The sequence below is a fragment of the Phalacrocorax aristotelis genome, chromosome Z (assembly GCF_949628215.1).
Source record: "Phalacrocorax aristotelis chromosome Z, bGulAri2.1, whole genome shotgun sequence".
In the NCBI taxonomy this organism is placed as follows: domain Eukaryota; kingdom Metazoa; phylum Chordata; class Aves; order Suliformes; family Phalacrocoracidae; genus Phalacrocorax; species Phalacrocorax aristotelis.
Window position 1 is genome coordinate 65848759 of NC_134311.1, and position 25603 is coordinate 65874361.

The following is a 25603-nucleotide window of genomic DNA, read 5'->3' on the forward strand; positions in this document are numbered from 1 at the left end:
AAACAGTCAGTGCTCACTCTATTAGCAGATGCACAAGTTATTTAACCAAACAAATAACAGTGAAATATTAACAGAATTATTTACATGCATATTTACAAAATGTGTTCTTTACAGTAGCTAACTTCTGGGAAGTATTTCCATTTGTTTTTGGTAAGGAGTTCTACTCAGTCTAACCAGTAACAGAGAACAGAAAACCATACAACTGAGTTTGGCAACAACAACACTGGAGTATCCTAGGAAAACTAACATGATTATATGGGTCAGAAAAGAGCAGTTGGCTTCAGAATGTTAACGTTTACGAACTAGATGAATTTACTCCAACTATAAAATGAAATCAAACTACATAAAATTAGAAGAATGGAGAAAGTCACAAGAGTTGCCAGAAGGTTAGACATGTTAGATACATTAACAGGGAAAAAAAAGGCAAAAAAAGATATTGAGCACTGCGCATAGTCTTGAGAAGTATGGGTTAAAACATAACCATATTCTTATATTCTTGAAGAACACAACAAATTACAGGATAGTTCTTGCTTGTAGAAGTTGAAGATAGGCTTATCTGAATCAAAGACTTTGAAAGCACTTGACTTCCAAAATACTGCTTGCTTTTTCACATGTCAACATATAACATGTTTATTCCAGGAAAAAAGTCTGACCTCACCCATATGGGTTTTGGAAAAGAAAGAAAAAGGAAATAAAATAAAACTTTCACAAACCACTTCTCATGATTGGGATCTACAGAAAAAAAAAGAAAGCTGTATTTGGATCATACTCTCCTTAGGAAAAAAAAAAAAGTACCACCAAATAACTTGTATGTGGTAAAAAGGATAAGTAAATCCCAGTATCTACTGAAACAAGCAAGCAAGCAGTTTATTTTAGATCAAGTTATTCTTCCCCTTTCTCCCTTTAGGGCAATTTTATGGGACAGTCCCCATTAAATTTTAATTTCAATTATGATAATTTATTTTTTACTGCAGCCAAAACATTGTTCATATACCTGTACATAAAATAAACTATGATATATACACATTTTAAGTTACAGGGCATAAGTTTACAATTTTTGGCAGATTCCGTTAAACAAAATGAAAATTATACAACTTTAGTACTTGGAGAAACTCAAGTTCCTTATTTTGGTACAAATGTTTTGTGTTCCCCTGTATTCTAACCATACCTAAACAGGCTTAATAAACTAACATTAATGTGCAACATGTCACTGTTTTCTCTTATGTTCTGATTCTAGACAGAACTTTTCATATGCTTCTTCAATTTCTGGATCCATCTCATCATCAATGTCATCAAAATACCTAAAAAAAAAAAGTCACCACAGATGTTAAGTTTACATACAGACTTTCAGAAACATTTATGTATATTTCAAGAATAAAACAGAGCTTTATTAATAGCAGATAACTATGCCATTTCTTCAAGAGGATGAAGAGGAAAAAATCATGGGTACCAGGAAAACAAATAAACAGAAAGCTCAAAGCAACACAGATACGTACAAATAGCTACAGTATTTGTCATAATTTTAGATAATCTTATACTGTCCACAGTTTAAAGGACAGAAATGGTTCCTGAGATGACAGAAAATGCAATAATGCAATCCAAGCTTTCCAAAATTTAATAATGCATCTGTACTTATCTACTTGCAAAAAATACAATTAGCATGATACTAGAAAAATTTTTATGAACATTCTAGTTCAAATACTGCATCAACTGTCTTGGTCACACACTAGTCAAAGAATATATTTCTATAGAAATCCTGCATTCCTATTTATTGATATATGAAAGAAGGCAACCTTAATTCACCTCCCTATTGCACCTGCACTATGTCACCTTCTATTATATAGTAACCAGTCTTTTGGAAAAGATCTGTCTTATTTAGGTCACAGAAAAGAGTCGATCCCATTAATGATACTAAGTATTGCACAGAGTGGAGACCACAGTTTCAAAATAAAGATGGGAAGTTATGGGCATCACTTCAGCATTCTTTCTCCCCACTGTTATTGGGAAGTAACTGGAATGTTCCTTGTTTTCTCTAGGTCCAACTGGAGTTTTCATCACCATGAACTAAGGCAATGGAGTTGTACTTTTAACATCATAGCGTACGTAATTCTAAACAGCCTTAAACAAACAAAAAAAAAGGCCGCAGCTATTGACTCTCAAAAACTGTGCATTCATTTCAGGTGCTCAGTTTATTATCTTCCTTGCCTCAGTTCCAAACAAGGGAATCAGAACATCCCATCTACACAGAGGCCATAAATGTTGTGTTTCACACAAAACCACAGGAAGTGCCACAGAAACTTATAAGGGAAGTATTTCTTCTTCAGCATTTTGCATTGAAGCAGTCTATGTATTTATTTGTTCCTTCTTTCTTGTAGAAGTGTAGACTTGAGAAGGGACTCAACACAGAACCCTTCTCCCTGATGTCAGTCATGAGAAATAGCACACAGAGGATTAGCAAATATTTGTCTAAGCTTTTATTAAGCCTTCAACAAAGAAGGTTCCACAGTCATCTTGCATGAAGGTTGACTCACTGTTCCACATAACTCTTCAAATTTGCTGTGTTTTTAACTGCTGTCTGTCTCCATTTTGCATGTAATTTGTTCTTCTATGCACAGAGGTTCACATGGGTCTTTTTTCCCCTCAGTATGAGCTTGTTGATTTCTGATGACATCAAGTTCTTGCCTCTCTCCTTGGCTAGGCTCTGTCTAGAAGTTTTCTAATTTACTAACAAAAATATCAGCCAGCACTCTTATCACACATAAACACAACACTGAAAATGTTCTTGGTTATCAAATCATGATCTGAAAGTCCTCTTTCAACCAGGTGAGTACAAAGCTCAGAGCAAGTTATTTTAGACCATGTTTCTTTTACTGGTTTCCTATTAAATTCTTATAAACTGTTGTCAGAAAGTCAGACTATGTTCCCATCTCTTGTTTCCCTCTTTGCCATTAGGTTGCTTTTCTTGTTCTACAAGAATACTGAATAGTCTTTTAACTGAGGGAATACTACTTATCCTGAGGAGAGAAACTTAACAACCTCCTCCCTTTGAAAGACTCTGGACATTTTGTAATCGTCTTTAGGTGGGATGTATATGTGCATCAGTTAAATGAATTCAGGGTGCCTCCCTGCCTACACTCAACGGTCTGGTGCTTCATTTTGCTTGCAAATTAGTATTTTTTAAATGCAGAAGAGAGTATGTTTGTACATGTGCATAAGTATCTGAAATTTAATTACCCTACTCAGATGGATAAACATAAAATTTATTTCAAACTTCTGATTACAAACCAACTTACACCCAAACAAATACATAACTTCCAATGTAGAGCTAAATAATATTATTTAGTTTCAGTTTGTCAGGATTGGATTCCTAAGTCTGTAGTAAAAATAACTAGTATTAAAAAAAATAATCATTCAAAAAGAAAACATACGGATCTCCAGGTCCTGACAGATCTGTTCCGTTTTCTTCATAATCTGGAAAAAAATCCTCTCTTTCAAGCAGCTCTTGATATTTTTCTTGGTAATCTGGCCAAGTAAAAATGAGACAGTAATATATAAGACTAGCCCTCTAAATTATAATATATATCTGTACAGTTTGAAAATGGCCTATTTAATGAAACCATAAATGGCATGAAACCTGTTCTAGCAATAACTCCTGCTAAAGTGCTTTCTCAGGACATCAATTCACCTCTAAGAATGATACCTATCTTCCCAGAGAACTGTAGAGGTAGTCACAGATACCTTTACCTCAAATGATATCACACTGTGCTCAGATGACAGAAAACCAAGGAAGAAACAAACCCTTTTGCTACTAACAATGGACAAACAAACAAAGACTTGAAGATTTCTGGCTTCCTGGAGGGACCAATTGCTGAAGCCTATGGCACAAATTCTTTTGAACTATATGAACTCAAATACATATTATCCATTTCAAACATTTACCTTCTTTTAATGCAGAATGAGGCATGTGTTACACAAAGCCAAGAATTCACACAGAATTTTGTCTTTTAAGTTGTGTGACTTTCAGATGTTCGAAGAACAACTTCTCATGTACTTCAACAGGACATAAACTTAATTACAACTTGTAAAAGTTGGATACTAAGCTTGTAACGTACCTGGATCTGCTGCAGTGAAAGGAACACCATCAGAAGTGTAAAATGTCGGCTCATTCTAAGAATAAAGTTATACAGAAAGTTATATGCATTCAGAAAGACAGCTGTGTGTAGTTTTCAGGAATGAGATTGTCTATGAATCAAATTCCCATTAAGTTAAGGAACTGAAGTGTGCATACATTCTTACCATAAAATAGTTTGGGTCATTTTCAGGGGTAGCTTCTGTATATGGAGAAGTTCCATAAACTCTACCCCAGTTACTTGATCGCAGTTCTACTAGTTTCAGAAGCATATGTTTCACATCTCTGAAATAAAAGGAAGCACTACAGGAGTTAGAATGTTTTGTGCTAAGCCAGAAATTGGGCTTCTCTCACCTTGCAAACACTGGGCAGTTAAATCCCCCCCCCCAAAAGCTCTAAAAAGGATAAAATGTTGTCCAGTTTGCAAACAGATTTCTTTTTTTTCTCCCGCAAGTCTAGATGCTTTATGTCTCAATTATGAGATACTCAACCTCTCCACTTCCTCTGTGGTAAAAAAAGGAGCCCATATGAATCATAAATTGCTATAGTTTTTATCAAGATACTAAACGTGTAGCACTAGTTGAGGAACAAATGCTTTTCTGATAAAAGGACAGTACTGGGAAAAATAGGGATATGATCTTCAAATTGTATTTTAATCACCTAATTTATGCTCCCTCTCAATCACGGAAATTTTGCAGTCAACAGTGAGAAGTAATGTCTCCAATACCTTAGATACCACCACCTATTTCATCCCTAAAATAAGAGACATTGCTTTCCTCTTTCAAGCAAGTCCATGGAGAAGAATCTCATTAAGGAATTAATAAATAAATAAAATGTCCAGTTGTTTTCTCTATTAAAGTAAGTTTGTGCTCCTGTTTTATTTAAAGCTTTGGCTTCCCCTATCCATTTTCTCTGGTTCCTCCCTGGGGGCAGCTCAGTTACAACCAACCACCTAGGACTAACCTGTTGGCCTCCCTCCATATGGCAAGAGATCAGATCACAATGTCTGAACCCTCTACAGGTTTTTAGTAAGTTTGCAAGAAGCTGAGGATAAAGTACACCAGAATCAGATAGCCTCATGCATGCAGTTGATTGCAAATTGAGAAACTGAATATGTTAGCCAACCACTCATTTTTTCCAGACTACAGTAAGACCCTGCCAAAAAGGTATGCACTCCAGAAAAAAACAACCAACCCCAAAAACCCCACAAAACACATTCCGTTTCGCCTTTACATTTATAGTGATTTGTATATATTTAATATATTTGTATGCATTTAACGCTCTTAAATTCAGACTTAAAAGTATAAACTATGAGATACCGCCACTACTGTTTCTTTGTATATATACATGCTCTTAGATTTTAAAGCACTTATGGAAGATTGCAAGACCTAAAAGGTTTTAAAAAAATCATTAGAGTGGAACATGCATTTCTGTTAAAAGATAAAACACAAAAATGAAAAAAAACTAAAAACCCCCCAAATCCCCACAGCTGAAATATGAAGTGGTTGGTTTTTTTTTTTTGTTACATGGGAAGTGACCCAAATATCACTTTTTCACAAAGAGAAGTTTTTGAGATAATGTTTTGGACATGTTCACTCTTCATTTGTCTTCTCACCTGCTACAGTTTGCATCCAACACAACATTTTCAATTCTCTGAATCACTTCTTCCATATCATTCTTTCCTTTTTCTTTCCAGGCATCTTCTAAAACTGAGCCTGCCAACTAAAGACAAAAGATCAGTATTTTTCTTAAAGAAAAATACAGAACTTTAATAAACTGTCAACAGAAGACATTCTGTAACAATTCATAACGTTTAGATGGATTGTGTGACTACCTGAGACCTGAGGCTCCCAGTTACCTGCACCTTTTTGCTAAACAGATTAATAGGCATTGGAAATAGTTTATTTTAGACTACAGATGGTATGATAGCTCTACATCCAATGTTTATGTTAGCTAGAAGTTCACAGCCACTACTCCCCTTTCAGTCTTGAAATACGATTTTGAAACAACTTTTCAGGCACATTTGCCAGATCTTACTTGATTTAAACACAAGCTATAAGGAGAGACCTTATTTTTGCAGATGACGCCACCAGCTTAGCTGAGCATTAACAAATAGTTCAATAAACTTCAGTGAACTCAGCCAGCATCAGGCACGCCAGAGAATTTCACCTGAGTATATACGAGGACCCAAGAATTATCTGTCCAAGCCAGCCTGAATTTTAGTACATAAAATCTGTGAGGCTGAAGCTGCTGCTGAGAGAGCTTTAGCAGCAGACAGTCTAGAACTGCTGTGGATGAAAGCCTTTTGTGTTAAGAATAGGTACTTCATTGTCCAATAATTGCACAGTAGGAGTTCCATCAGAAAAAATTAGTTTGCCACTATGATCAACATTCATACCAATTTCTGATCTGCTCAGCATAAACATTACATGATCCAAAATGCTTGGAAGGGGACCTGCTAATACAAAGGAATAAAACGCAAAGATAAAAGCAAGCATCTTAGCACTTGTTTGGTATTCCCAGTTTTCTACTGCGGTCCTGCCTTGATCCTAGACAATTAGATAATAGCACCAAGAAGGTTTAATTTAAAAATAAACATATTCCAAAGAAAACAGGTGAAAAACCTGAATCTGTTGCTATATTAAATGGAAAAGACAACAGGAGACTATTTTTATTGCTTAGGTAGTAAACCCAAGGTTTCATAAGGTAGCCAAATCTAGCTACAGATATACTCCAACATTTGTAGGTTCTGTAAGACATCAGAAAACACTTAGACAAGAAAGAAATCTCTGTTCTGTAACACCTTTTAGATTTGAAAATGTGTCATAAACTAATTTATATCACTGTCTTTTATTTCAGAATGGATGCGGAGAAGCCAAATAAATATTCCAAGAATATCCACAGAAATAGTGAGACCTCCATCTTCTTTGGAGAACAATGATAAAAAGCAGCAGCACCGGAAAGCTTCCTGATTTGTGTACCACCTCTTTGAAAGGTCCTTCGGTGGCCCTGCCTCAGGGAAGCACTGCCAATGTAAGGACTGAGCACAGGAGTGAATGCGCTCATTGAACGCAACCTCACACTTGCTGTGAAGCAACCTGCTTAAACATCCAAACTTCAAACGAAGGGTTTAAATTGGAAGGTGTAAAACCTCTCTTCCCTATTCCTATCTATCATACCAAAAGAAGCTTCCAGAATTGGTATTCAGGATAGAAGAGACTTAAAAATAGTGGAGTCGGAGGAAGGGGGAAGAAGGAGAAAAAACAGATCGACCAATCACAAAAACCAGAAACAAAACTCCAGAAAAATACTGTTTAGTTTTTAACCTTCATCCCCAAAATAAACTCTGTTTTCCCAGCTACAACCATGGCTAGTGAAGGTACAAATTACTCCCGGCAGAGAGAGTAATATTTTTTTAGGAAAAAGTAAAATTTAAGAGCAGAGAGGTTTGTTTTCATCATGAAAGAGAAATATATGTATTTCTGCAGTGGTAATGATGCAGACCCACTGCTCCCAAAGACAGGAAGATTAAAAAATAATTCTTTTTTTTGTTTTTTGAAACTACTGTCTCACCTTCAGCAGTCTGACTGCGCATATCAAATTACCATCCACAGGATTAGAGAAAAGCGCGTTTAGTAATTCCCGAAGGCCTTCTTGAAGAATTTCTGCTCGTGTTACCTGTCCCTTTGTTCCTTTAATCTGCAAAATATATGTATATGTATAGAAACATTTAAAAGACTTAAGTTTAGAAATTAATTTAGCCACATTTCCTCTCTTGATGCTGTATGACATTCACAAGTCTATGGGGCGGATGGGATCCACCTGAGAGTACTAAGGGAGCTGGTAGAGGAACTTGCCAAGACACTCCATTTATCAGCAGTCCTGGTTAATAAGGGAGGTCCCAGACAACTGGAAGCTTGTCAATATGATGCCCATCTGCAAGGAGGGCCAGAAGGAGGATCCAGGGAATTACAAGGCAGTCACCCTTACCTGGGTACAGGGGAAGATTATGGAGTGATACATCTTGAGTGCACTCACCAGGCATGTGCAGGACAACCAGGGGATCAGGCCCTGGCAGCACGGCTTCATGAAAGGCAGGTCGTGCCTGACCAACCTGATCTCCTTCTATGCCCAGGTGACCCGCCTAGTGCATGAGGGAAAGGCTGTGGATGTTGTCTACCTAGCCTTTAGCAAAGCCTTTGATACTGTCTCCCGCAGCATCCTCCTAGAGAAGCTGGCAGCTCATGGCTTGGACAGGTGTATTCCCTCTTGGGTTAAAAACTGGCTGGATGGCTGAGGCCAGAGAGTTGTGGTGAACAAAGTCAGATCCATTTGGTGTCTGGTCACAAGTGGTGTTCCCCAGGGCTCAGTTTTGGGCTCAGTCCTGTTTAATGTCTTTATCAATTATGCGGATGAGGGAATTGAGTGTATCAGGAATAGTGTGGCCAGCAGGAGTGCGGAGGTGATGATGCCCCTGTACTTGGCACTGGCCGGGCTGCACCATGAATGCTGTGTTCAGTTTTGGGCCCCTCAGTACAAGAAGGACATTGAGGTGCTGGAGCGTGTCCAGAGAAGGGCAACGAAGCTGGTGAAGGGTCTGGAGAACAACTCTTATGAGGAGCGGCTGAGGGAGCTGGGGTTGTTTAGCCTGGAGAGGAGGAAGCTGAGGGGAAACCTTATCGCTCTCTACAATGACCTGAAAGGAGGTTGCAGTGAGATGGGTGTTAGGCTCTTCTCTCAAGTAACCTGTGATAGTACGAGAGGAAATGGCCTCAAGTTGTGCCAGGGGAGGTTGAAATATTAGAAAAAATTTCTTCAGTGAAAGGGTTATCAAGCATTGGAACAGGTTGCCCAGGGAAGTCCAGGGTTGAGTCACCATCCCTGGAGGTGTTCAAAAAACGTGCAGATGTGGCCCTTTAGGACATGGTTTAGGAGGCATGGTGGTGTTGGTTTGATGGTTGGACTTGATGATCCTAGAGATCTTTTCCAACCTTAATGATTCTGCAATTCTGTGATTCTTTCCCATACTACATTATTTATTCTCTACAGCTGTAGTGGCTTACTTCTAGGAGGCACTCCATCTATTTAAAAAGTTATAGAAAATGCTTTAAAAATAAATGGTATACTCCACACAACTGGAAAACCCTCCCTCCCCCAAACTCTTCACAAGTCTTCCTTTTCACTTCTACCAAGTGAAAAGCAGATTTCATGGTCCACTTGTGAACAGAAATGGAAGTGTCAGAGAATTATTTGCCTTCCTCATGCCAGCAGAACATTTCTATACTGTTTGCTTTAAATCAGACCATTGAAAATACATTTTTGACTGGATTATTGAAGTACACGATAGCTGTTAGTGAACTTCCTGAACTCAGTTATAAGAGTCAATGAAGTTTTATGTGTATGTACACCGTTTTGTACATATCACAGGTACAAAAAGCCAATCTAAATACAAGATTCCATGCTTCATTCATAAATCAAGGACTTCAGCAGAAACATCTTTAAAGGTCTGCTCATTTTGAGGATTTCCACATCTTCCTTGAACGGTTTGATAATAGCTCATATTAGAGGCTGGATACTGAATTACATGAGTTATTGATACTAATCTGCTTCCGCTAGGTTGTAACATTTCCTGTGTTTGTTAAGTGTAGTCATCTGGGGGTTTTGCCAGTCAAAAAAAAAAAATACCAAAAGCTTCATTCCAAAGCTGGTTTATGATAGGTTCTTTTTAAGAATTCTTAGGATTTTTTATTTCTATTTTGATACACTTCTAATGGTCTGACCTTTTTTTTGTTTATCTCTTGGACACACATAAACTGTTCTAAAGTTTTTTTACTTTATTCCCCTCTACCTTCATAGAAACACCTCAAATTATATTCCTTTTCAGTGTTTACCTAAACACAACACAAAAAAACCCACAAAAAAAAATCCGACATGCAACTTTCTTCTTACCTCTAGGTTAAGGTAAAGTTCAGCTAAGAAAAGCACAAAGGCATGAAATTGTTTTTGAGTACTCTCATCACCTTTGGTAGCTTCATCTCTGTTTTCATACTCTGTTCGACACCTGAAACATTAAAGCAAAATCATATCATCTGTACACATCCCAACATATACACCATGCTAGTTATTTAACAGAATGCTAAGAACTTATGAACTGCATTCAAAATGTTAAATGCTGAATGCTGGAAAGAATGATTTGTGAAGGAAATGAGGACTTCACAAAGACACCATGGATTTGTGTCCTTTTAGATGAATACATATGATTACAAAACATGATTACGTTTCAAGCATGGAGATGTCTGAGACAGCAAAATAAAACACAGCAAATCATAACATGTAAAAATGAAAACAGTTACAGAGTTTATATATTAGAATATGAGTCCAGGAAGTTTAACACAGGCAGTAAATGTCCACAGAATTAGAGGCAATATACTCTGAAAGACAGTCTTCCCCTTTTCAGGCTGATGCCCACGCTGTCTTAGATGCCTTTACATTTACTTGATAAATTCTTCATCTCACCATTTTAAGAGACAGTGGCTAGAGAGGTGCGCCCATGCAAACCTCGAAGTTCAACAAGGCCACGTGTAAGGTCCTGTACCTGGTTCAGGGCAATCCCAAACGCGGGGTGCAGGCTGGGGGATGAGTGGATTAAGAGCAGCCTGGCAGAGAAGGACTTGGGATACTGGTGGATGAAAAACTGAGTATGAGCCGGCAACGAGTGCTAGCAGCCCAGAAAGCCAATCGCACCCTGGGCTGCATTAAAAGAAGCATGGGTGGCAGGTTGAGGGAGGTCATTCTGCCCTCTGCTCTGCTCTGCTCTGCTCTGCTCTGCTCTGGTGGGACCTGATCTGGAGGGCTGCGTCCAGCTCTGGAGCCCTCAGCACAGGAAAGACAGCTCAGATATCAACCAACTAGCTACGAGCAACCTGTTGGCCTCCCTCTATATGGCAAGAGATCAGATCACAGCGTCTGAACCATATCCATATCTGATTGGGCACTGCCATATTCTTACGTACTGTGGAAAGGGATAAAGACCCTGTAGTATGGGGAAAAAAAAAATTATGCTGGGGAAAACAGTTTGGGTTCTTCCTGTCTCAGGCAAAGGCAAACCCATTTGTGGGATTGCTTTTACTCGAGGACCTGGGTGCACTTGGTGGGTGATGCAGGAGGATGGAGGAGTCCGATGTGTGGCTCAAGGGGATTTGATTTTGGGTGAAAACAGCCAATGAACTGATTGTTATGATATTAATTGCTATATAATACTGTATGTCATCACTCCTATGGTTGCTATATGCCATATCAATGGTATCATAGTAGGAATCTCCGAAATCAATGAAGAATGAACTTTGACTAAATCAAGCAAAGTGCAGCCGTGATGGAACAAGGACTGACTTCAGCACACAACAACACAACACCACACACCATCTCTCCTGCCCTGAAAGACTGTTATGATGGTTGGAGCCCAAAGTCATGAACTAAATGAACTTGGTGGAAATTTTAGAGGGATGGTCCATAGACCAAGGGAATGATATCTGTGTGTGTGTATATGTGTATATATATGTATATATATGAAGACAGGGAAAGTGATGGTGATTAATTGGAATGTGTTGGGAAGGGTAGGACCTGGGCACGATGTAAATGACATAAAATAAGGGGTGGATACTGGCATGGGTTTGGCTGGCATATAATTTTCTTCACTATAGCAGGTACAGTGCTGTGTTTTGGATTTAGTACGAGAACAATGGTGACAACTGTCGTGGTTTAGCCCCAGTCAGCAACCAAGCACCACGCAGCCACTCGCTCACTCCCCCCTCGTGGGACGGGGGAGAGAATCAGAGGAGTAAAAGTGAGGTAACTCATGGTTTGAGATAAAGACAGTTTAACAGGTAAAGCAGAAACTGTGCGCAGAAGCAAAGCAAAACAAGGAATTCATTCACTACTTCCCATGGGCAGGCAGGCGTTCAGCCGTCTCCAGGACAGCACGGCTCCATCACGTGTAATGGTTACATGGGAAGACAAACGCCATCACTCTGAATGTCCCCCCCTTCCTTCTTCTTTCCCTGGCTTTATATGCTGAGTGTGACACCATATGGTATGGAATATCCCGTTGGTCGGTTTGGGTCAGCTGTCCTGGCTGTGTCCCCTCCCAGCCCCTTGTGCACCCGGCAGAGCATGGGGAACTGAAAAAGTCCTTGACCAGTGTAAGCGCTACTTAGCAACAACTAAAACATCTCCACATTATCACCACTGTTCCCAGCAAAAATCCAAAACATAGCCCCATACTAGCTACTACGAAGAAATTTAACTCTATCCCAGCTGAAACCAGGACAACACCACACTGATGTTTTAGTTGTTGCTTAGCAGTGCTTACACCAGTCAAGGACTTTTCAAGCCTCTCATGCTCTGCTGTGTGCACAAGAAGCTGGGAGGGGAGGGGTCACAGCCCACACAGCCCATCCAAACTGGCTAAAGGGATATTCCATACTATACAATGTCATGCCCAGTATATTAACTGGGGGGAAGCTGGCTGAAGCGGGCAACAATTGTGGCTTTGGGGCCAGCAGTGTCGGTTGGCAGGTGGTGAACTGTCGCATGACCCCATTTTTCCCTCGGTTTCACTTCTGTCTCATTGTTTTCCTTTACATTATATTAGTAGTAGTAGTAGTAGTAGTTCAATTATTCAACTCTTTCTTATCTCACCCCACGAGTTGTCTTACTTTCGCCCTTCCGATTCTCTCCCCCAACCCCCTGGTGTGGGGGTGGTGAGCGAGCGGCTTCGTGGGGCTTAGCAGCTGGCTGGGGTTAAACCACGACATAAGTACACAGACCTCGGTTAGATTTCCCTGCTTCATGAAGGCATGCACGTAAAGCAGCGGTCACAAGAGGATTGCTTATCTGCAATCTGGCTTTGGGGTATGTTGTACATCGGCAGTCCCCCTTCTCGGTTCTGTGCCCTTCGCCTCCGGAGGTGCTCATGTGGGGAGGCAAGGCGCGAACACCCCCTCGCGCCCCGCCGCCGTGCTGCACGGGGCGGCAGGTGGAGCGCCCTCGCGCCGCCGCAGCAGTGCTCAGCGTAGCCCCGCCCCGCCCCGGGCTGCCCGCCGTGCGGAGGCGGGAACGGCGTCCCGCTGGTGGCCCGCCGTCCCGCTGAGGCCTTGCGGGGAGATGGAGGCGGAAAGCTTGATGGTGCTGTTCGGGGACTCCTCGGTGGAAGTGCACTACGTGGAGGGGTCCCGCTTGCTGCTGTCCCCTTGCGGCTGCGAGTACCTGCACGAAGCGGCGCTGCCCGCCGCCGCCCACCCCGTCCGGCCGGCGGAGACCGCCCGGCAGCGGGTCGCCTTCGCCGTCAGCGCCTGCAGGGTGCGTGGCGGGCAGTGCCGGGCCCTCGGGAGAGGCAGGGCTGTGCGGCGCGGGGAGGCGGCCTGCGGGAGGGGATCCGGGCGGTCGCCGCCTTCGCTCAGGCGTGTGAGGGCGGGAGCGGCGCGTCCCTTGGCCGCCCCTTGGCCGCCCCTTCCCTCGGCTCCACAGCGGAAGTAACGCCGCGGCTCCCTGTGTAACACACAGGGCGGGTCTCTCAGCCCTTGTTCCGGAAAAGAAGAGGATGAAATCAGCTTGAAGCTGTATCACTGCGTAGAAAAACTTGTGTTATAACAGGGTTATGTTGTTTTTCCTCCCGCTTCGACAGGAACGACTTCTGCGAGCTCTAGATTTCCGGAACGAGTTTTCTTCTCGCCCATACTTACCTTCACGTATTATACCTCCAGAAAGAAAAAAGGTGAGAGTTACAGAAGTAATGCTTTTGAAAAATAAACTTCCCTAGTAGTCTAACAGAGCGGACTTTACCTGCGTGCACCTTCACATGCACGTGCATGATGAGTACCGGCCTTGAAGCTCAACAGAGTACAGTTTGGCCAATGCATTTGCCAACTTGATTAGAACACTGCCATTTTAAATGACAGTGTTAATTGTTACTTAGTCCTCTATTTATGCATATCCTTTGTAGCCAGGCGTCAAAGTGTTTATTCTTAGTAAGACTAAAACCTAGGATTCTATGCCTATGATAGAACAAGCTGTTTTATATATTGTCACTTTTCTGCACTTGAAACCTTTCAGGGAAGACTTGGTGAAACAGGACAGTGTTTTCTGAGAGGCAAAGGAAGGAACTGTGTGAGTCTCTTACGGGGGGCAGGGCGTCGCTTTGTGGGAATGGCCAGTCCAGGTCAGACCGAAGGTCCCTCCACAGACCCCAATTAACGTTCCTGGGAGATTTACTCCCCACCAGCATCCTTCTGGTGTTCGCACTGAATGCATGTGAGCGTGTGCGCCCTGTGGTGTGAGTCTTAAGACAACTGATAAATGAGGCGAGTTAAGTTTTAAAACTTTCAGACTGACATTTCATTAGTAACACACTTTGTGGTAATATTTAGTTGCTGAAAACACTGTCAGTCAGTATCACTGGATACCTAAGAGCAGTCAGTCCTTAGGAGTCATGCTGTACATTCTCCGCAAGGTACAGCAGCAGAGAGCTGATGCTCTGTAATTATCCATGGTGGGTAACCTTCCACCCTCCTCTTGTTTGGTGCTTTTTTTGCCTTTCTTTTCCCTTCAGTTTATCAGCAGCTGCTTTTCTTAAAGGAAAAACAGCCGTTTTGTAGCTCTTGAGATTGTACTTTTTCGGTAATTTACTACCAGTTTTTTCTGTGGTCTATATGTTCAACCAGTGCCCCTATTGTTGAGGCCTTTGTGATTTCCCACACTTCAGCAGTCCAGTATAATGAGAGTTATAAAGCTCCAGTTTACTCAATCAAGTTGGTAACGAGCCTAACGGGCAAGCCTGGGGCCTTGCAACACTTAGCATACGGCACAGTTAGCCTAAGGCCTGTGGCCTGTACTAGCCGTGACAATACTTTTACTGTATTACTTCACTTGTGCTTGAATTCAAAACAACCCAGTGCTACAGTTTGGTTAGGCTCTATTTGGCCACCCTAACCATCCACATCTCTAGGCAGCTTGACAGTGGGGATCTTCTCAGAGGCGTGGCCTGTTCAGAACTGCAGATAGTATTCAAGATGCAGGTTATCCATTAATATATTCAGTGGTATGTTTATATCTTCTAATTGTTCTTGTTCCTCTCTTAGAATTTTCAAGCATTTGATACACTACTTAAACTGCTGCTGAACATAGAGTATGTTCTCATGGGACTGTCAATCATAACACCAAGATCTTACTCCCAGGTGGTGGTAGTCAGTGCAGAGTCCACCCTTTCATGTGTAAAGTTAGGATTGCTTTTCCCATTTATATCACATTATGTTTATCTCCACTGAATTTTTATCTGCAGCCTTATGGTCTGGTCAGTTGATTTTTTAAAATTTTTTTGTTAGGGTCCTTCTGCAATTCTTTATAGTAAATTTTCATCTTTAGTGCCCAAATACCTTCAGCACGTTTTCCTACCTTACTAATAGACTAGTGCTGTCATGTTTCATTTTTATTGGTCTCCAGACTTTTCCAGTGCTGGCCCAAGGTGTGATCAGGGCTGAAACATACCTGATTAAAGGTCAGTCAGGTGAGGCAAAGGTGACTAAATTGAGATAAAACAAATTATGAGGAGTGTGAATACCCATTTTCTAAGTTTTTTCACATGTTATTTGAGAGGATTTGCATTTCTGTGTTTATTTGGGATCCAGTGCTTTACCTGGAGTCTTCAACTGAAAGCAGATGAAGGATATTTTCTGTGTGGATATCAGGTACAAGGACAATACAAAGGAAAATTCGTCATTTTATGGCAGAACCTCTGCAGATGGTTGGAAAGGCATTCTGTGTCTTAACAGTGTTTATAGTTTCGGAAGGTGATTAGTGCGTTTTCTAAACTATATATCTTCTCTTCTGGCAAAGCTTTAATCTGGGGTTTGAGGTAGATGCAGTGCTTGTTTAGAGTAATTTGTTGAGAATCAGCTTAATTTTTGTAGAAGGGGTAGCACAAGGGCATATGCTGTGAAGATCCTTTCTGTTTTGAACAGAAGTGCTAACTGAAGCAGCAATCTGTACTTGAATATCACAGCAGTAAGATGAGGCTACTCTTTTGAGACTTTCCAAATGTTGTATTGTAAAAGTCTAAAATCTTTATCATATTTTAAATTCTTCTTCAGAAATATGTTTTATCCACATCCTAGTAACAGTTTACTAGCTAAATGTAACTTAATCTGAGGGATTAAGTTACACCTCGCTGCAATGGATTTTCAATAAATTTCCGTTTTGGTAAGAATACATGAATACAAGCTACATGGCATTTTACAAGCTTATTTTAATTTTATAAATAGAAGGTTTCAGAGCACATGGGCTTTTAATGTACACTATTTTAATGTGGGCTTTCCATGAAGTCTGCTAATAACTGATATGATCAAGGTGACTTAGGCTTTCTCTTCAGTGTTTCTGAAGAAGCAGTTGGAAACAGAAATATCTACTGTCTGTGGGCAGCTGTGCCTGGTCAGTTGGCAAAATACATTACTAGTTTATGAATGCATATTCAATTAAACCATTACTGCTAGATAGAACTCTGTTAGAACAGGAGGAAGCAGATATGAAGGTTAGATACTTTGCTTCCTCCATGGTTCAGGTACAGAAATAAATACACAAGTTTCTTGCCATACATTACCTTGCAGGAGGACTGAATTCATTTAAATGTAAATCCTAGATTGTAATATCTGGGAAGCAAGTAATTTTTACCTTGACAAACATTCCAATCCTTTTTCTTGTATTAGATTCTTTTCAGTGATATCTTAGAAGTTAGATGGCCTGACCCTGCTACAGCTGATCTGACAAGGTGTATAGACAATGGTAGTGTGAAGATCTCGTCAGTAGATGGTTATGCTCACCTTTACCTGTCAGAATTGCAGCAAGAATTTACAGTGAAGTTCTTATGCAAAGTCAGCCAGTCAACTGCAGCATCCTTACGCTTCTCTCAAAAGAACAGCAACTGTCAAACTGGAGATCAGCATGGAAACTTAAGTAAAAATTCTGCTGCAGAAGTGTCATCAAAACAAATGAGAATAGAGAATAAGAAGAATGAGCATGGTTACACTGAAGGTAAATACAGAGAACCAACCAAACCAAAGGACCAGAAAGGTACAGATGAAGCCCCTTTGTTCTACACAAATTGTTCTTATGAATATACATGGGTTACACAGCGTTGGTCTGTTTCTGCCTACCCAGAAGAATGGAAATACCCTTTGTCACTGGCACTAATGTGCTATAACTTACATACTGTTAAGAATGTGATGAAGACATGTGAGAAAAACAACCATACGTCTATAGAAGATGTTCTTTTAATAGAACCCAAAACACATGAAACAGTTTCTTGTTTACCTACAGCTTTGCCACTCAGCTGCAGAACCCCACATTTACACAGGTAATTTTAGCTGTTTTCTTTGTAGTTGTTAACGTATGTTTTATAATTCTGCAATTTGGAACTTCAATCCCTCCTAGCAAAATAACTGAATTCTAGCTGTAAAAAAATTTTAAAATTACTATCATATTCATTTTCTTTAGGAACTTCTTGTAACATGACATTTGTGAAACCAACATTCTATATCCTACTGCAACAAATATATAGTAATTAGTGCAGAGAAAAAGAAATTTTGTTTTCTGACACGCTATATAAACATGCAAGTGAAAAAGAGAATAGTGAAAAAACCACAGCTTTTGGGTTGGTTTGGGTTTTTTTCATTTTTGAGAAGATAATACTTCTGACATGGGCCAGTGGCGTACATTCTCTGTCAGCACCACTAAAAATAATTAAAAAAACCTTTGCAGGTTTGAGAAAAACTAATTTGGTAATTAATGAGGATAACTAAGGAATCAGAGGAGTCTGAAAATACATGGCCTCTTTTTCCTTTGAATAGGTGTGCATGCATCCGTTCTTGGTACAGAAATGATTATCAGCACACACAAAAAAAAAAGCCCAACCTTTGGACTTACTGAAGTTTTGATTGTATTTTATACAGGTGGACTTTCTGTGACTTCTTTCGGAAGCAAGATAGAGAAAACTATTCATCGCCTCAGCTAATTCAAATCGTATGGTTCAAAGGTATTTTTTATAGGTATGTAGGAGATGATGCATTTCATCTTTGGAAGACTTCATTTATATGAAATTCAGCTTTAATATTAAATGTCTTACTTTGTACCTTTCTCACTCTGAGAAATTGTACACAATCTTCATGTAAGAGTCTGCTAATTTCTGCTGTTTGTTTACTGGGCTTCAAATTTTCTATGTCCAGGTCTGGAAGTGGGTATGTCTGAAACAATCAATCTGAAATCATGTTTAAGGCTTTTGAAGAAGTGGTCTGATTATCTGATTTCTTAAAGGTTTACTGGACAGCTGGATCTCCCACAGACTTCACTGACAATTATGCTGCTTGGTTTCTTTGAAAATTACATTGCTCCTTTTGATGCTGAAGATTTCACGCTTTAGAAATCTTTGTCTTGGTGACCTACACAATTTGTGTGTTGCAGGCAGCTAAACTGTGGATTTTTCTGGCAAATCACTTTGTCTGTATGGCTTACAAAAAATATTTTTTTTAATTGCCCTTTCAAATCTGTTTTACAAACTTTGAAAATGCTGCAGTTACTATCAGCATCTAAAAGTCTTTGATAATAGCATAATCGGTCTTTAAAGCTTTAATCTTTCTGCCCACTGTTCTCCATTTTTCTCAGTGTAATTCCTTATCTCATCTCGTCTGAGCAAAATGTTTAGCAGCTCTTTAGTACGATACCTCCTTTCTTTGGAAGTATGGTGAGTAGCCATACTTAGTCTTACAAGTCCCGTTACCAAAGTCCAGGCATCTAACCACAGAGTTGCAGAACTGGGTCGTTAAATGGGTTTTAGACTCCAAGGTAACATATGATCCTAAGTAAAAGACCATTCATCTTAGTGAAGAACACACAGCTACAGTGAAAATGAAGACCTTCAGGTTGTTCAGGAATCATTCAGTCTGACAGCTGTCTCTGTACACTAGGTAGGGCTCTGCTCCACTAAGAAATTTGGATTTTTCTCTTTAGGATCACTATATTGTGTGGTCAGCGGAATGAGCACCTCTTGTGAGATATTTACCTCAACACAAAAAAGCTTTCCTTAGCTTGTTTAACTCCCACCCTCCATGCACACATGCAAAGAGCCTGGCAATAGAAATCTTCCATGTTAAATAATTGGTACAGTGCTGTTTATGAAACAGTAGGAAGTTTTTCATGTCAGAGTTGTTGAAAATGTGTGTCTGCTTAGTGCTTTATTCAAGTGTACTGACCTGGTTTGCTTGTCTAGTGGCAGAGCTTTTTAAAATACTTGATAAAAGTTGTGTTATTTCTTTTAGATTTATCCATGGTAGGACAAATATCACAGAAATTTATCCTGGTGATGATTCATTTTTCAAGTCAGAGGGAGCATTTTTGGGAAACTATTTCATACATTATGCGCTCCAAAAAGGAACAAAAAAGGTATAAAACTAAAACTACTTTAAAATATGTCTCAAATTCCTTCAAGTCAGCGATTTTCTTGTTTCAAGACATTTGGCTATGCCATCTATAGTGCAGTCCCTATATCGGTTATTACTGTAATGACTAAATCAAGCAATCAATAATAAAAAACCTGAGATTATTCCTTCTGTTTCAGAATGTATTTTCATTACTTATGGACACAATAAGAAAAATCTTATTGATTGTAACATTTATTTCGCAAGCTCAAGTATGTACTGCAGTAAAATTCTGCAGTAACCATTTTTCACTGATTTAGAAGAGAATTTTAGTTTTTAAACTAATATATTGATTAGAGTTTAATCTTTATGTACTTGGAAGTGTTTTCCTTTTTCCTATATAGAGACAGAACCTAGAAGATGCAGGTTCTGTTCTGGCTTTGCCACAGACCAGCTGTTCAGTGCTGGAGAAGTGGTTTTACCTCTCTGTGTCTGTCTACTGTTGTTTCCCCAGAGTAACGATCCTCTCGAGTGCTTATGCAGTGCTTAATATTTTTAAAGCAGAATTAAGGGTCAACATTGTACCCTTTGAGCCTAGACTTCAACTTGTAGTCAAATGTAGTTACCCAGTAATGAACTACAGTCTACTCTCTGATAAGAGAACTTCTTGGTCCCTACTGAGTGCATGGGAACTTAATGTTTCTTCCCTCAGAAGTACTCCTACTTTAAGATACCACTGCATTTTTTTACTTTGCAAGGAGGTATTTACATGTGTTCTGGGACAAATTTAAATGTGATTATAGTTGCTTTCTGGGGGGTCAGAATGTCTTGCAAGCTCTAAATACTGTTGTCATGCCACAGTACCTGTAACTAACTCATCTCTTTTCTGCTCTTTACTGTAGAGAGAAGAAAAGATGTATTCGGTAAAGAGCCTACCTCCTGATGTGCCGGGAAATCCATACTCTATATCCTCCATTGTTACTCAGGCAACCAAGTAACTTTACTCTACTTTATCTTTGTTACATTAATTCCTCTGACTTTGAAAGGACAGTAGTTAAATTTACACATAATATTTATTATGATATTGAGTATAAAAATTAAAGGCATTTATATTAGCACTGATGACGTCTATAAACTTACAGAACAAAGGTCACAACTGTTTAGAAGACATAGTACATATGAAATGCATAATATTTTGTTTGGATTTTTCTCCTCAGAATACTTCAGTACTGCTACAGGACTAAACTGTCATTAACTCATAACTACTATCTCTGCTGCTGGAAAATGGTATGTTGCTGAAGATTTATAGATCTTTCAGTGTTATAAGGATGATTATATGGGCTGTAGAAAATAGGACCTAATCTAGAGGGAAGAATGGTGAGTATATCCTCAAAGATCAGAAGGTATATAGTTGGGAACCAAAAACATGCAGTGTAAAGGTACATTAGTGTAGCAGAAAGCAATTGCATGATAAAGAGAGCTGGTTGTGGTTTGGAAAAACAAGTGAATTGAAAATCTGGGAGAGATAAACTGCTGTAGCAATGTAGGTAACCTTTCCTTAGGTTTTTTATATATTTGTTTGGTTCAAGGTACCTGAGACAGATGGACGAGAAATGTTGCCAGTTTTGCTGTATGAAAAGGTTATTCCCAGTGTAGGAAGAATTGTCCTGTACTCGGATCATAAAGTCCATGCTGCTTTTTGGGATGGGATGAGCTTAAATATGGTCTGGGATTTCAGCTCTTCCTGTAGTAAGATCCAGGTAACACATGGGTGAGAGGAATGACTATTGTTAAAACTCTTCATGAAAAAGTGTTAGTGAGAAACTAATGAGGAAATGAAACAAAAGTTTTGATGCCTATAAAATACAAACTGACACAGCAGTTTGCTGCTGTGGCTTACTCTTGGACTTGTATACTAGTCTCAATGAAAACAGAAACTATGCACAAACACCACCGTTAATGTAGTGCTAGTATTTTAACCAGGAATGAGGAGGAAGAATATTTTGGTGCATAACTGATGCGTAAAGAGGCAAATGAAACTTTCTCCCTCTAAGAGGTCACTCACATCAAACAAAGAAAGGAATATTTGGTTTTTTATTTCAAATTATCTGTAATTGAGCAAATGGATAGTGAAAAATTACTCAGAAAAGTAACCTTGCACCTGTGGTATTCCATATACATTTTTGAATCTACTTAATAAAGAAGTAAAAAGATTTATGTTGATTTTTGCAAAATGGCACAACAGAGAAAATTAATGCGAGTGTGGAATTCAAGGTTCACGGCTGAGACATTTGGCGTCTGTGTCTTACTACCCTAAGGTGACAAGACACCAAAAAATGTTAAAAGTGTCTGGGGATGTCTGTATTATAAACAATATAAATATGATACTGTGTCAGAAGGTACAGTATAATTCCCTGGTGTGAGCTAGCTCAAATCTGCATGCTCACTCATGATAAAAGGAGGAAGAACTGAAAATTCCACAGGTTTGGACGCATTCTACACACTTCTAGAAATAATTTTTTCTTGAATAGCACAAAACGAGTGTTGGGGCCATGCCAGGTGTTCTTTCCCCCCACCCCACATTTGTCATAGCAGGCTACACCAAATTCTATCCTTAGCAAAACACAAGCTTTTAAGTGTTTAAAGTTCATAGGTACTTAACTCTTAAATTGGCATATTATACTTGCTTTTTTTTCTTCAGACTGCAGCAGAAAATTAATACTTGTAATATTTTTTCTTCTAAGGTAAATGAAGATGTAGGCTGGTGTAAGTTAACTACTCCTGATGGGGTAAAGCACCTAATACAAATAAGTCATCCTGGAATATATGAAAGGTATAAGTACTTTAAACAATTTCAAGTGAAATATAAAACAATTCTGTACAAATTCTTTTATATGACAAAATGGTATTTACTGAAAATATATTGTGGGGGGAACCAAACGCGTAACGATAAAAGCTCCATCTTGCATGTGGCAAACATTCAGGACCTGTATGACTCAGGACCACTGCATGCCATCATTCCATCATAATTGTTTACAGTAATATCTTTTTTAAAAATAACTAGCACTGCAACTTGGCACTTACATTAGTGGATAAGAAAAAGAACTAAAAAATCTTTGTCCTATATAGAGCTGGAACATAGAACTGGATAGCACCTTATCCATTTTTTTCTTTATTGATCTCTGCCTGCAGATTGCTTCCTCTAATCTACTTCTTTAAGTACAGCCTCATTACACGGATCATCAGAAGGCTACTGTGCTGCAAGCAGATATTCACAAATAAAAATTAGTATTTGTACACTATTTGTTACAAATTATACAGCTTTGATGTAAGTGTCTATAACTGCATAGATTTAAATACAAAGGAGATTCTGGACAAAAAATGGCAAGGAAACCTAGAGAATAAAGCTAGACTTTGAATCATGGGTTTCTTCTTCAGATCTAGGTGTATTGCTTAATTGTGCCTTCAGGTTTTTTGCTTGAATTAACAGTGTGTGTCTTTCATATAAATAACTACTTTTCTATGACTTTTCATGTTAACATAGGTACATCAGAACGGCCATAGAGTGGTGCAGAAGTTTGAATGAAAGGAGGGAGATTCCTGAATATACTTCACGCTCTGTAACTGAAGAAAATTGGTATCCATCTTTACCCAGAATAATTGACGACAAATAATGTTGAAAATAAAACTCAAAAAGACTATAAACTGTGAATTTTACAGACTGCATTTCCTAAGGGTCAAAAATGAAAACTGAAAGTTCATTTATTTTATGTGGCTTCTTATTTTTTCAGTGTTTAAAATGTTAGGTAAGTTGAGTTCTAGGTGAAGCTTGTTGCAATGTGCTTCTGGCTGCCTTACTTAAAAATCAGAACTGTGATGGCTTTGCCAAAGGAGGATTAATGTTACAGAGATAGTATCTTGCAATGTGAAAAACAGAAACTAGACTAAGGAAGGTGTCTTTTGACAGAACACCAAGCAGTTCAAAATAGTACTCTGAACTGCTAAATGACACTTGTATCTCCTGCTAATATATTTGCCCTTTTGATAGATGCTACTGACCAAAGGTCTACTGACATCATAACCATATTCAGTATTAAGAATGTGTTAACTGAAATAGATTACACGTGTACTTGTTTTTCAAATTATAGCAGGTTCAGTAGCTGATGAAATGGAAATTATATTCATACATGCATACAGCAAAGAGACTATTCTTAGAGCAGAGCCCTGACTTTTGCAAGGACAAATGATTGATAAATGGCAGCTATTGACCAGCAGTATGAAAGACAGAAATAAAGCATTTTTTCACTGGGAATTTGCTTGTCTAGTTTTCAGTATTTCTGGTAACTCTTAAAATCTGAAGTAGAAAATATATTTAAGAACCTTTTATGATACTAAATCATTTAATAATCTTTATTTTCTTGGACAGGTCTGCTGATGCTGAGCTCAAAAAAATACAGAGATTTAACTGTATCCTTTTGAAAGCTGTAAAGATTTCACTTTTATTTCCTATTGTTTATCTGCATATTCAAATCTGCATTTTAGATCATCAAGGCTATCCTGTTCTCACCTTTTACTCTCTTACCCACCACTTAAAATTACCTTTTTAAGCCATTTTTTGTTTTCTTATTTATAATTTTTGTTTTATCAATTATCCTGTCCAACTTCTGCATCACAGCACCGGAAACGAGAACAGCAGCAGAGAACAAGGCTAGAATAAAAAAATCACAAAAAATACCCTTTAATGGGTATTGCATTAGTTTTGCTCACACTTATTTGCTGATCTGCTCTTGAAAGAGGGATGCTGCAGTTGCCTTTGGGCTTGTTGCAGTACAATACCTTTCAGTTTATCAGCTATCTCAGTATTGTTGCATTGCGTTCAGCCAGCTCAAAAACATGTGCTGTGCTGCATGTGCCTAAAGCCTCTCTATCATTGGCTTTATGCCAGTGTTCAATTTTATTAGTATGAAAGTGCATGCTATTCAACTGTGCAGTGTGACACCAGATAGTTTCCTTTTTAAAGTAACTTTTGGATAAATTAAAGTCTTAGTTAAAGACATTTTCTATAAATGTTGTAGACATTTAAGTAATATACTCTTTTATTTTTTAGCTTTATGTAATTACCATGCTATGAAATGTGAGACTTTGCAATGCAGAATGATGAATTCCAATATAGAGAAGAATTTTTCTCATTAGGAGGAAGAGTTTGTTATTTTTTCTTAATAAAATAACATTAGTTTTATTAGATAGTAGCAATGTTCTGGAAGGGACATCCGCTGCAAAAACAAATCCATCCGGTATTACTGTCAGAAGACCGGAAAACGGGAGTGAGCTGGAAGAAATCAGTGAAGCATGTGTCTTGGAGGCTTTGGAAAAAACTGCTAAAGTCATCGAGGATATTGAAGCTTTGCTTGCCGCTTCTGGGAAGTGAAGCCTCATTGCACGTGAAGACCTGTATTCCCTGTCTTCACAGGAGCTGGCCCAGCTATGTCTGAGGAGGCTTTGAGGTGCAAGAGCAATGAAGGCCGAAGGCAGAGTGAGAAGCTGCTGTTACAATGCTGTGGCAGACCAGCCCAATCTGTCATTTGCCATTACACTATCACAGTTTGTGGACAGGCAAAAAGAACAGGTGAAATAACAAAGCACAGCTGCCAGGGCTGACCTGAAAGTGCTGCTTGTACATGTATGAATGTCTGTTTGAATCAATTTTATAGAGGATTGTGCCAAGCCACTTAGCTAACTGCTCAAGTGAGTAGGGTAGGAATAAGCAGTTTTAACTGTTAAAAATGTGCTTTTATTCAGAAGCTTACACCAAGTAGTCCAATACTGAATAAAAAGTTTCCGAAACGCTTTCTGCGCTACTGTTTTGTAGTAAGTAAGTACTTATTTAAAGCATGTCTGGCCCTTTCTGTTGTGTGGTCTGTCGCTCGGTGGTGCACTCTATCTTTGGTGATCAAGTACTACCCTTTTACCGTTGGTTTCTCTTCCAGCGCTTTATTTAATCTTCTGAATGCCCAAG

The 25603-nt window shown here is 39.1% G+C and overlaps 2 protein-coding genes across 2 annotated transcripts; one reads left to right on the plus strand and one right to left on the minus strand.

Moving 5' to 3' along the window:
• Positions 1–940: 940 nt before the first annotated feature.
• LOC142050786 (polyadenylate-binding protein-interacting protein 1-like) lies at positions 941–11110 on the minus strand. Its single transcript, XM_075079919.1, has 8 exons — positions 11091–11110; positions 10079–10190; positions 7703–7828; positions 5745–5851; positions 4297–4414; positions 4113–4167; positions 3429–3522; positions 941–1301 (listed from the first exon to the last, which is right to left on the minus strand). The coding sequence occupies exons 1-8, from the start codon at positions 11108–11110 to the stop codon at positions 1208–1210; spliced, it is 726 nt and encodes a 241-aa protein (XP_074936020.1). The 3' UTR covers positions 941–1207.
• A 2106-nt stretch (positions 11111–13216) lies between these two features.
• CZH5orf34 (chromosome Z C5orf34 homolog) lies at positions 13217–25434 on the plus strand. The gene is made up of 12 exons (XM_075078172.1): positions 13217–13486; positions 13812–13901; positions 16885–17531; positions 18127–18222; positions 19489–19612; positions 20490–20581; positions 20805–20874; positions 21177–21347; positions 22332–22420; positions 23132–23224; positions 24014–24054; positions 24822–25434. Exons 1-12 carry the CDS (start codon positions 13292–13294, stop codon positions 25013–25015), a joined length of 1902 nt encoding a protein of 633 aa, XP_074934273.1. The 5' UTR covers positions 13217–13291; the 3' UTR covers positions 25016–25434.
• Positions 25435–25603: the final 169 nt, after the last annotated feature.

What these genes read in the sequence shown, in the direction of transcription:
- CZH5orf34 (XM_075078172.1), top strand. Translation starts at nt 13,292, where the DNA reads ATGGAGGCGGAAAGCTTGATGGTGCTGTTCGGGGACTCCTCGGTGGAA. An exon ending in TTCAAAGGTATTTTTTATAG is followed by an intron (nt 18,223 to 19,488) that starts GTATGTAGGAGA and finishes TATTTCTTTTAG; the next exon opens with ATTTATCCATGGTAGGACAA. An exon ending in CTTCCTGTAGTAAGATCCAG is followed by an intron (nt 21,348 to 22,331) that starts GTAACACATGGG and finishes TTTTCTTCTAAG; the next exon opens with GTAAATGAAGATGTAGGCTG.
- LOC142050786 (XM_075079919.1), bottom strand. Translation starts at nt 11,110, where the DNA reads ATGGATATGGTTCAGACGCT. An exon ending in GCGCAGTCAGACTGCTGAAG is followed by an intron (nt 5,852 to 7,702) that starts GTGAGACAGTAG and finishes TTTTGTCTTTAG; the next exon opens with TTGGCAGGCTCAGTTTTAGA. An exon ending in TTGGATGCAAACTGTAGCAG is followed by an intron (nt 4,415 to 5,744) that starts GTGAGAAGACAA and finishes CTTTTATTTCAG; the next exon opens with AGATGTGAAACATATGCTTC.